This window comes from Blennius ocellaris, assembly GCF_963422515.1.
Source record: "Blennius ocellaris genome assembly, chromosome: 23".
Taxonomy (NCBI): Eukaryota; Metazoa; Chordata; class Actinopteri; order Blenniiformes; family Blenniidae; genus Blennius; species Blennius ocellaris.
Window position 1 is genome coordinate 2,799,134 of NC_137672.1, and position 12,202 is coordinate 2,811,335.

The 12,202-nt window shown below is 49.1% G+C and overlaps 1 protein-coding gene across 1 annotated transcript in view; it reads right to left on the minus strand.

The window, feature by feature from the left end:
- Positions 1-4,159, minus strand: part of LOC308147234 (rap1 GTPase-GDP dissociation stimulator 1-like) — a gene marked incomplete at its 3' end in the record, with an annotated part of 28,895 nt that extends 24,736 nt beyond the window's left edge. The window contains exon 1 of the mRNA XM_080519341.1: positions 3,869-4,159. Coding sequence (XP_080375467.1) covers positions 3,869-3,872 — 4 coding nt within the window. The 5' untranslated portion in view covers positions 3,873-4,159. The remainder of the gene's footprint in view (positions 1-3,868) is intronic.
- Positions 4,160-12,202: the final 8,043 nt, after the last annotated feature.

The window sequence follows — 12,202 nt, forward strand, 5'->3', positions numbered from 1 at the left end:
TCCACAACCCCCGCCGCTATATCAGACGTGTCAGTCGTTAAAGAGACGGGTGCTGAAGGTGCTGGATGGGCTAAAAGAGCTGCATCAGCAAGAGCTGCATCAGCAAGAGCAGTCTTGGCGCTTTCAAAGGCCTGGACACGATCCGGTGTCCAGTCCACTGGATCGGAGCCTTTCTTCACACGCAAAGCCCCATAAAGTGGCTGCAGAAGGTGGCGGCACGCGGAAGAAAACGGTTGTAGAAATTAATCATGCCCAAAAACTCCTGCAGGGCCTTAACCGAGGCCGGACGAGGGAAATCTGTCACCGCCTGCACCTTAGAAGACAACGGAATGGCACCCTGAGCTGGAATACCATGACCCAAACAGTCAATCACAGGCAGACCAAACTGGCACTTGGCAGGGTTGACGATAAGGCCGTGTTCCTCAAGGCGCTGAAAAACTGGCTTCAGATGCAACAAATGCTCCTCAGCTGAAGAACTAGCCACCAAGATGTCGTCCAGGTAAACAAACACGAAAGCGAGGTCGCGCAGCACCGAGTCCATCAACCTCTGAAAAGTCTGTGCTGGCCCTTTAAGGCCAAAAGGCATGCGCAGGAACTCAAAAAGCCTGAACGGGGTAATCACTGCAGTCTTAGGCACATCATCTGCACACAGGAACCTGGTGAGAACCGCCACCAGGTCCACTTTAGAAAACACAGACGTGCCAAACGCACAGAAAAGTCTTGAATATGTGGAACGGGATAGCGATCGTGCACAGTGACATTGTTAAGGCGGCGAAAATCTCCACATGGCCGCCATGACCCGTCTACCTTCGGCACCATGTGAAGCGGCGAGGCCCCTGGGCTGTTAGAACGCCTCACGATGCCCAAACGCTGCATATTGGCAAACTCCTCTTTAGCTATAGCTAGCTTCTCCGGATCTAAGCGACGTGCGCACGTAAAAACCGGCGGGCCCGTGGTAGCAATGAAATGCTCGACGCCATGCCTCGTCGCCATAGTGGAAAATACAGGCTTGGTCAAAGACGGATACTCCCCCAACAAACGCTGACACACTTTCTCTGATGCTAAAAAATGAGCGCGGGCTAGCGGCCCAGGTCCCCCGGTCTCACACGGAAAGGTAGCAAATGACACTGCATCGATCAACCGGCGGTTCTCGACTTCAACCAGCAAATCATGAGAAAAGAGAAAATCAGCAGCGATAATGGGAACAGTAATGGAGGCGATCACAAAGTCACACTTCAACTGGCGTCCGTGGAAACGTACAGTCGCTGACCTACTGCCAAAAGAGGAGATGAGGAACCGTTAGCCGCGCTCAATGGAGGTCCTGTGTCCCGGGCCGGCTGGAGGGAGGAGGCTCATCTGGAGGGAGGAGCCTCATCTGGAGGGAGGAGGCTCAGCTGGAGGGAGGAGCCTCAGCTGGAGGGAGGAGGCTCAGCTGGAGGGAAGAGGCTCAGCTGGAGGGAGGAGGTTCAGCTGGAGGGAGGAGCCTCAGCTGGAGGGAGGAGCCTCATCTGGAGGGAGGAGCCTCATCTGGAGGGAGGAGGCTCAGCTGGAGGGAGGAGCCTCATCTGGAGGGAGGAGCCTCAGCTGGAGGGAGGAGGCTCAGCTGGAGGGAGGAGCCTCATCTGGAGGGAGGAGGCTCAGCTGGAGGGAGGAGGCTCAGCTGGAGGGAGGAGCCTCAGCTGGAGGGAGGAGCCTCATCTGGAGAGAGGAGCCTCATCTGGAGAGAGGAGCCTCATCTGGAGGGAGGAGCCTCAGCTGGAGGGAGGAGCCTCAGCTGGAGGGAGGAGCCTCAGCTGGAGGGAGGAGCCTCAGCTGGAGGGAGGAGGTTCAGCTGGAGGGAGGAGGTTCAGCTGGAGGGAGGAGCCTCAGCTGGAGAGAGGAGCCTCAGCTGGAGAGAGGAGCCTCATCTGGAGGGAGGAGCCTCATCTGGAGGGAGGAGCCTCATCTGGAGGGAGGAGCCTCAGCTGGAGGGAGGAGGCTCATCTGGAGGGAGGAGGCTCATCTGGAGGGAGGAGGCTCAGCTGGAGGGAGGAGCCTCAGCTGGAGGGAGGAGGCTCATCTGGAGGGAGGAGGCTCATCTGGAGGGAGGAGGCTCAGCTGGAGGGAGGAGGCTCATCTGGAGGGAGGAGGCTCAGCTGGAGGGAGGAGCCTCAGCTGGAGGGAGGAGGCTCATCTGGAGGGAGGAGGCTCAGCTGGAGGGAGGAGGCTCAGCTGGAGGGAGGAGCCTCAGCTGGAGGGAGGACATGTCACAACCTGCACAGCAAACCGCCTTGTAGCCAGCAGAACGCGATCCGCCTCCTCGGCTAAACACCGGGAGTTAGCAAGGCTGCAGGAGCTGGTGCAGGAAACCCTGAGGGACAAGGAATCCACCCTCGTCCGAGCCCAACAGCCACAGCATATTGTCCATCAGGTCCATGGACGAACCGTCTCCCAGACCAGGCAGGGAGACAGTCCGTCCTCCCTCTCAGCGGCAGACAGTCTGTCCTCCCTCTCAGCAGCAGCGACCATCAAGTAACACCTGGACTCGTCTTCAGTGATTCCACGCAGGAAAAGCACTTCGACATGTTGGAACCACGAAGCCGGTAGTTCTTCCAAAAGTGAGGAGCCTCAAAGCCTCAAAGGTGAAAACTGCCGTCTGCTGAGGCGAGGAGACGAGGACGAATGGAGGACGAAGCGTCTTCTGCTTCCTCAAACATGTTCCAGACGGGGTCACCGATGTGGCAGGATAAAGGACACGCTGGAACTGCAGGTAGAACTTGTCTTTATTAACAGTACGTAACATCCAAAAAGCGGGAGCGCTAAGCCACGCCCCCTTCCCACGGTCCTGCTGGGTGAGAGGCCTGGGTCCTATGGCGCCACAATGACATTTTGTTGGGCAGGACTCTGTACTGCCAAACGCTCATCTTGTTCTCACGGAGGAATGAGCCGTTACACCTCCCACAACACCTGGTGGAGCAGAACCCAACGGGGCAGTGCATTGTCAGGTTTTCTAAACACAGTTATCTCCAGGAACATTCGAGAGGTTTAGTGTTCATGCAGTATTGAGACTCCACCAGAAACGTCAACAGTGCTGTAGGACTGCAGGACCGACGCTCTCTGGCTCCGACTAGTGGTGGGAGGGAGCGTCACAGTTTAAAAAAAAAAAAGAATAATCTCAATAAAACTCTGACTTGGGTGTGTTTTTTTGATTTCTGCTAAATGATAAGAATTCTGTCAATGTGTCCTCCCCTGCTCACTGACTTTCCTCAGCCAGTCAGTGACAGGAGACACCCTGCAATCCTCCAGCCCTCAGTCACTACTGAGGGATTTGCACTATGAGGACTGAGGTGGTGAAGCTGGCTGGATGGAGAGATCTCCAGAGAGAGAGAGAGAGAGAGAGAGGAGGCCAGGCCGGCCAGCAGCAGGATGAGATGGTGAAGCTGGCTGGATGGAGAGATCTCCAGAGAGAGAGAGAGAGAGAGAGAGAGAGGAGGCCAGGCCGGCCAGCAGTAGCAGGAGCGAGGCGCTGCAGGGCTTCAGCGAGTCACATTGCATAAGAGAAAGTCTCCATTCATTTCAATGGACCAACGTCCATTGAGCGGCGCCAACAACTACAACATAACGCCCGCCGACCACAGTCCACCACGAACAGCCTCTCAGAACCGGACCGTCACCACCAAATGAATGAAAACGGAGAGGCGAGCGGAAGGTGGCGGAGGAAGTCGCTCCACCCGGGCGGCGGCGGCGGCGGCGGCGGCGGCACCCCCCCCCCCCCCCCCCACCCTCCTCCGCCCCCCCGACACACCGTCACACACCGCAGGACGCTCAAATCCCACATGGAGCAAATTACAGTGAAAACAGACGTTGAATCCCGCTCGCTGCTGCTCACCCATCTCGACACGACGCTGCTCCGGATTAGACGACGTGAGTCCCTGTAAACCGAGTCCGAGGCCCCGCTGCTGCTGCGTCTCGCTCCGCCGCTAACCAAGCGCCATAGACCGGGGAGGAAGCCGGAGAGGAAGCCGAGTTCGGGGCGGAGCAGCCGGAGGGAAGTCGGGGCTCCGGGAGAGGCGGCCTGGGCAGAGAGCGACGACCCGCCGATCGAGCGGCTCCGAGCGGCTCTCTGGTCAATTCCAACGGGGCGGAGGACGAAGCGGGCCGGGCTGGATCTCCGCTTCACTCTGACATGCTACTGTCAAGCGCAAGCGTGCAGAGAACGCGCTACTTCCTGGTTCTTCAAAATAAAAGCTCGTAAAAATACACCCAACTTCCGTTTTACACATTTAGACGTGTCACCCTGCACACTTTTACTGACGAACAATTGAACAGTGGTGTGCAGTCAGGGAGTCAAAAAAGAGTTTTCCTTTTTTTGATCATTAAAAAGTGTGTGAAACCTGTGTCTGGAATCAATTAGTGACTTTAGCAACTTTATCCAGAAGACGACAGAATGCAGAGAAAAGCATCGCTAACCTCTGATGGAAGCTGGACCTGCTATTGGGTTAAAATGTTGAGTGACAGGACCATCAGCCAATCAGAGGTTGATGTGTTATTGAAGGACCTCCTCAGGACCAGCAGAGTTTCTAGTGCTGGTCTGGGTGTGGTCATTGAAATGAGCTTGACTGATTGGCTCATGGGCTCATGGGCAGGAGGTGATGACTGTTATGATCTGCTCCTCTGGAGTGATGGAGGCTGATTGAACATGAAGGTCATGAGACATAGAGGACCTGCTTCAGGTGAGTAGAAGAAGAAGAAGACGACAGCAGAAATGATGAGCTGAACTCAGACCAACAAAGGCTTCGTCAGCATTTTACAGCAGGAGGATTTAATCTACAAGTGATGGTGATGCTAGTTTGTTTTGTTTTACTTTCTCTGGATGAGATTGGTGCTGCCGTTGGCATTTGGTGCAGTTTTTGGTTGTAAAGTGGTGTTTCTCATACAACCGTGCACACAGACAGACAAGGACACATGCAACACAGTAGTGCACGAGACACGTCGGACGCTACGACCCCAGATTTACATTGTAAGAAGTGAAAAGAGTTTCTTATTTCACTCTTTATCCAACAGCATCAACTGGTAAAGCTTCATATCATCAGCATTCCTCTTTCAATATTACACTCACACCAACATAAACACCAACATAAACACCAACATAAACACCAACATAAACACAGGAACATGTTTGTCCTCCAAAGAAAGTGTCTTGTATAGAGATGGATAGAGCACACTTCTTGTGTCCAAGCTATTCATATTTAATGCAAATAAACTAAAGTATAGAGATGTGAGCAGCACTAATTCAATTTTGACCTTCAGCAAACATTAAATTCTAGTGCCATTTCAACAAAGGTCTATCAAAATTATAAGAAAATAATATTATTTTAGGCCAAAAGTTTAGTTCTCACATACTTGAAGTTTTTCTATCTTATGGATACTATCTTACTCCAATCTTATGGGTCACATGACCCAGCTTGTGTTGGATCACAGTCAGACATGAACCAGGAAATAAATTAAATAAATGATTCAACTGGCTCGGCTCTCCACAGTTTAATAATTAATTAAATGTATTTCCTGGTTCAAATAAACCTCAGAAACAACACACATGATCTAGAATAAGGAGACCAGGATCACTAAAAACGAATGTGTACTTATTGTTTATTTTCCTCAGAAGTGTTTCATCATTTTACTATGAATACATGATTCTCCCCCTGGTTCATGTCGCAGTTCAGCTGAGCCTCCAGGTCCAGGAGGTGGAAATAGTGCGCATGCGCAACTGAATCAAATGACTCAAATGACTTCAATAACTCAAATAACTCAGTCATTTGGATGAACTAGCGTTAACTATTGTTAATTTATGGACTTACTTTTTATTATAGATCTGTCACTCAAATCAGAGAGAGTTGAAGCAAGAAATTGATTATTAATGTGTATTTTGAAACTCAATAAAAGTATTTCAGTCAGGTTTTTGTCCCAGACAGCACTGAAACGACCCTCTTCAGAGTGTCTAAGGAGCTCTTCCTCTCCACAGACTCTGGACAGGTCAGTATTCTCATCGTCCTCCACCTCACAGCTGCGTCTGACACCGTCCACCACTCCACCCTCCTCTCCGGTCTAAAGCTCTCCACCTCACACAGCAGGGGAAACGGAACCGTTGGAAATGCTGGGGCACCACGGCCAAAGTAAATACTTCTTCTGCACATACGTACATAGATGGACAATGTGTGTAGTTCCACCACAAAACAAAACCACCACTACTAGTGGCCCGACATGGTAGCTATATTTTTGCACTATTTGTGATTTTTTTTGTTTTTCATAAATGTTGCCGTGTAAATGTGAAACCTTTGTGAAATGAAAATGCTGACAAAGGCAGCATGGAAAGAAGTGAGCCAGCTGGCAGAGATACATAAAGAGAGTTTGGTGAATAAAGTACCGACAAAATACAATTAGTATTTTTATGGTGCTGTAAAAGCTGTTAAAGACATATATTAAATTACCAAGCATTCAGTTCAACTCAGAGCCTTGATGTTCTTGGAGGACCGCATACAATGAGCATTCCGGAGATCATGGATGTCACTGAAAACCTCCTGTTGAAGAAAAAAACCTTGATTAGGACACAACTAGTATAAATATTGGAAAAGAAAAACCTCTTTTTTGTTTAACCATCAAAGTAAATTGTCTTATTTCACTGTAAAGATTCAAAACATGAGCTAAAATAACCGATTTGATGTCTCCACTACAACATGAAGGTCAGAGTCAATGATGCCGGAATTTCTAGCTTCCTGCATTATAATATATTTACCTGAATGACTGGCATAAGCAATGTCTGGATGTCTCTGATGACCACGTTCGCAGCGCTGTGTCACTTTGTCAAAGTCTTGTTCAGCCCCGTCGCTCCTCCAATAACGCCTGGGTCACTGGTGGTGGTTGTGTTGTTTGAAAACCCATCGATGCAGCATTAATGCATAGTCCATACTGTTTCTGTTTGTCAAAAGAGTCTGTGTGTCACACAGTTTGAACTCCGGCTGCTCTCTGGCTGACTAGTCCTCTTCTCACAATCTCAACCAGCAAATACTTTATGACCAGAGATGAAACCCTCAGTGTTTGTGTACTTCAGCAGTAATTCACTACACCCCCCCCCCCTCCCAGTTGTTTACAATGATCCCACTACATTATCTTACTGTCCAGGCAGAACATTTGTTAAAAACTGAAATCCAGTAGTTTCCAGCAGACGGCAGCAGGAGCCTGTCCTGTCCACTCCTACATCACCCTGGTTCCTCATGGCACTTTTCTAACGGACTCACTGCAGCTGTTTATTCACCGTCACACTGAAATCACACCCTATTGAGATATTCATGTCAAGGCAGATTTATTTTTTAAACTCCCAAAAAAAATCGAATAGTTTTCAGTAAACTGCACCACATTCTTGTTGTACGTGACCCCGGGTTCCTCTGGGTCAATTTTCTAATGGACTCACTGCAGCTGTTTTCACAATTACACACTTAAATTACACCCAATACATGTAATGCAGGCTGGTAAAAAAAAAAGAAAATCCCCACAGGGACAATAAACGTATATAAGAACTTATTCAGGATGGTGTGAAGTGACATCCTCTCTCTCTCTCTCTCTCTCTCTCTCTCTCTCTCTCTCTCTCTCTCTCTCTCTCTCTCTCTCTCTCTCATTCTTTCCTTTAATTGTTTTGGATGGAATTATAAAAAGTCTACCAATATTTAAATAAATATGCAATTACTTACAACATGTACTTGTGTTTTGTTGATCTCACACTATTATAATAAAACAGCTCCAGGTGCTTTATTGTACACTGACCACCTGCTGTGCAACATGTCTGTCCATCACATGTCCAACATGTCTGTCCAACACTGAACACTGTGTTTGTGTCAATGTTAGTATGAGAGACTGAGGAGGTCACCAAGGACCAACACTGGTTCACTTCCACTTCAAGCACTGTATACACATACTGTATGTACATACATACATCCTACATCCATTTATTGGGTCATCCCAGATAGACGATTCCCATTTAGACGCCTTAATATAATAAGTGAATTCCAGTAGAACCTGTGAGGAGTGGACCCGGTAAGAGCAGACAACCTGCACTGGGCAACACATATTTAACTGTTAACACAGTAATGAGGACGACCTGCCTGACGAGGACATCGGACAGGTTTTCCTGGCAAATTTCAAGCTGAGCGACACTAAAACGGCCAAAATACTTAGGCTGGACCAGATTATTAGAATATTCAGTTCTCAGGTGATACAGGATTGCGTCCACTCAGGGCTCACCTCCATGACGTTCCATAACATAACGTAACAACGATCTCCACTTCTGCTGGCCGGCGTTCTCCACCTTTCCTCCAGTAGTTTATGTTTCACTTCAAGAGTTCTGAGCTTCTGGCTCTTTATTTGATTTTAAATGATAATTGTTCAGAAGAGAGATAGAGGAGCTCCTCTCACAAGTGTCCAGTAGCTCTGGAACATGTGCAGTCGGCGAGCACCGACCACGTGTTCGACCTCAGAGGGTCGGAGCCTCGCGCACAGATGATGATTTTGACATCATGAGTACTATGGTACACAGAAGTTTCACTTTCAATTAACAGCAGAAAACAAGGCCTCTGGGCCAAAACCCACCAAGAGGTTCCAGCCTGGTCCCACCAAGCAAGGAGCTCCTCAAGGATTTATACTCTTTTTATTTTGACATTTCATTGTATTTTGCACCAAAATGTTTAATTAAAATTGACTTTATGTTGAAACTAAAATCATTTTTCAGTACTAACTGTTTGCTCTTGTAAAAATATAGACAATTTCCTTCCAAACACTGACGACAACAAAGAAATACTTTGAAGTGTAAATTCAAAGGTTATTATAGCAATATTTTACCAGTCTGGATGAAACTGGACTGTGTGTGGTCCCTGAAGTACATTAAATCTTATTTATTCATTATCTTGTATACATCTTTGTATTGGCTCAGTTATGTGCTTTTAAATAATTATAACATATGTTTGGTTCATTCAATATCAACTGGTCCTACAGTTTGTCCTTGTGACCCGTCCCTCTGAAGAGAGGACATCTGTCTTCAGGGGACACATGCCCTTGGATTTTAGGGCGTATAGATTATCTATTTTCTCTGAATGTGTCCATAAGCTATAATTTATAATGTCATCAAAGGGAGTGTGTGTGTATACACACACACACACACACACACACACACACACACACACACACTCACACACACACACACATATATATAAATTCCCCTCTCGCCCTCCGTGGGCGGTCACCTGTTTTTCTATTCCAAGCTCGGGTCCTCTACCAGAGGCCTGGGAGCTTGAGGGTCCTGGTCCTCTACCAGAGGTTGTTCCAGGGATCTGCTGTAGCCACTCCTCCAGTTTGGGGGTTCCTGCCCCGAGGGCACTACTGTCACCTTCACCTTCCAAGCCTCTCCAGCTCCTCTCTGAGCCCCTGGTACTCCTTCTTTCTGATGTTCCATCACTTGGTATTGCTACATCCACCACCACGGCTTTCCTCTGCCCTTTATCAACCACCACGATGTCTGCTTGGTTCTCCATTACCATCCTGTCTGTCTGTATCTGGAAGTCCCACAGGATCTTCATCGGTCATTCTCCACCACCTTTGGGGGTGTCTCCCACTGTGACCTTGGGGTTTCCAGACCATACTCCGCACAGATGTTTGGGTATACTATGCCAGCCACTTGGTTATGGCGTTCCATGTATGCTTTCCCAGCCAGCATCTTGCACCCTGCAGTTCTGTGCTGGATGGTCTCAGGTGCCTCTTTGCACAGTCTACACCTTGGGTCTTGTCTGGTGTGGTAGATCTGGGCTTCTATGGCTCTGGTGCTCAGAGCCTGCTCCTGTGCAGCCAGGATGAGGGCCTCTGTGCTGTCCTGTAGGCCAGCCCTCTCTAGCCATTGGTAGGACTTCTTGAGATCAGCCACTTCAGTTATGTTCCGGTGGTACATCCCATGTAGGGGCTTGTCCTCCCATGATGGTCCCTCTTCCAGCACCTCCTCATCTCGCCATTGTCTGAGACTTTCATTGAGTATGTCATCCGTTGGAGCCCTATCCTTGATGTACGTACGGAGCTTGGATGTTTCATCCTGGATAGTGGCTCTCACGCTCACTAGTCCTCGGCCTCCTTCCTTACGGCTAGCATACAGTCTCAAGTGCTGGATTTGGGATGGAACCCACCATGCATGGTGAGGAGCTTTCGTGTTTTAACATCTGTGGTCTGTATCTCTTCCTTTGGCCACCTTATTATACCCGCAGGGTACCTGATCACTGGCAGGGCGTAGCTGTTTATTGCCCTGGACTTGTTCTTGCCATTTAGCTGGCTTCTTAGGACTTGCCTCACTCGCTGGAGGTATTTGGCCGTTGCCGCTTTCCTTGTTGCCTGTTCAAGGTTGCCATTTGCCTGTGGTATTTCCAGGTACTTGTAACTGTCGTCAATGTCTGCTATTGTTCCTTCTGGGAGTGAGACCCCTTCAGTGTGGACTACCTTGCCTTGCTTTGTCACCATCCTACTACATTTCTCAAGCCCGAATGACATTCCAATGTCATTGCTGTAGATCCTGGTGGTGTGGATCAGAGAGTCTATGTCCCGTTCGCCCTTGGCGTACAGCTTGATGTCATCCATGTAGAGGAGGTGACTGATCGTGGCCCCGTTCCTGAGGCGGTATCCGTAGCCTGTCTTGTTGATTATTTGGCTTAGGGGGTTCAGACCTATGCAGAACAGCAGTGGGGACAGAGCATCACCTTGGTATATGCCACATTTGATGGACACTGTGCAAGTGGCTTACCATTGGCCTCGAGGGTGGTTTTCCACAACCTCATCGAGTTTGCAACGAACGCTCTTAGAGTCCTGTTGATGTTGTACAGCTCCAAGCATTCAGTGATCCATGTGTGTGGCATTGAGTCGTAGGCTTTCTTGTAATCAATCCAGGCAGTGCACAGGTTGGTATTACGGGACCTGCAGTCTTGGGCGACTGTTCTGTCAACTAGGAGCTGGTGTTTGGCTCCTCTGGTATCTCTACCAATGCCCTTCTGTGCTTTGCTCATGTATTGATCCATGCGCCTGCTTATCTTAGCCGCGATGATGCCTGACATGAGCTTCCATGTTGTGGAGAGACAGGTTATTGGCCGGTAGTTGGATGGGACTGCACCTTTGGTGGGATCCTTCAGGATCAGGATGGTTAGCCATTCTGGGTGAGTCCCATCTCTGAGCAACTGGTTCATTTGTGCTTCCAGGTGCTCATGGAGAGCTGTGAGTTTCTTTAGCCAGTAGACCTGGATCATGTCAGGGCCTGGTGCTGTCCAGTTTTTCATACCTGAGACTCTTTCTTGGATGGTAACTGGATTCTGTTCAGGGATGTTGCTGTGTTCCTCCCTCAGAGACACCAGCCATTGAGCACTGATGTTATGTGCTGCCTCCTTTTCCCATATGCTCTTCCAGTACCTTTCAGTTTCCAGCCTTGGTGGGTCTACTCTGCTGTTATTACCCTGCCACTGAGCGTACACTTTCGCAGGTTGCGTTGCGAACAGCCTGTTGATTCGCCTGGCTTCCATGTCTTTCGTGTACCTCTTTAGATGGCTGGCCAAGGCTTGGAGTCTTTGTTTGGCAGTTTCGAGTGCTTCAGGTATGGGCATCTGGGTGTACCTCTTGGGTAACGGTCTTTTCATTGCACCTCTCTGGGCCTCTGTCAGTTGACTCACTTCTTTCCGTGTTGCCTTGATGTTAGCCTCCAACCGTCTTTTCCATGGTGGTATTGTTTCTCATGGTTGCTCTTATAGCAAAGCATCTCTAGGATCACTGCTGCTGAAGTGTGTATCAGCTCATTGGTTTCAGTGATTGTTGTGGTAGGGATCGCTCTAACTGCTGCATTCACAGTTTCCAGGAGACTTTCTGAAGGTACTTCACTTAGCCGTTGCAATCAGTGTCGGGGTTGCCTTATGTTCATTCTCGCCATGATCTTATCTTTCAGGTCAGCCGCTGCCTTGCTCAGCGCTGTTGGTTCCATTCCCAATCTCTGGTTGGGGGGTTGGTATGTTCTCCCCTCTGACCTGGTGTCCGGGCTCCCCCTTACCACAGCATTCATGTTGTACCTCTTCAATCTCAAGCTGTGATAGCAGTTGCCATTTGTGGAAGTTGGAACACTGGGTTACTAGTTGTTTTGTGGTCAACTGTGACTGTGGGTTTC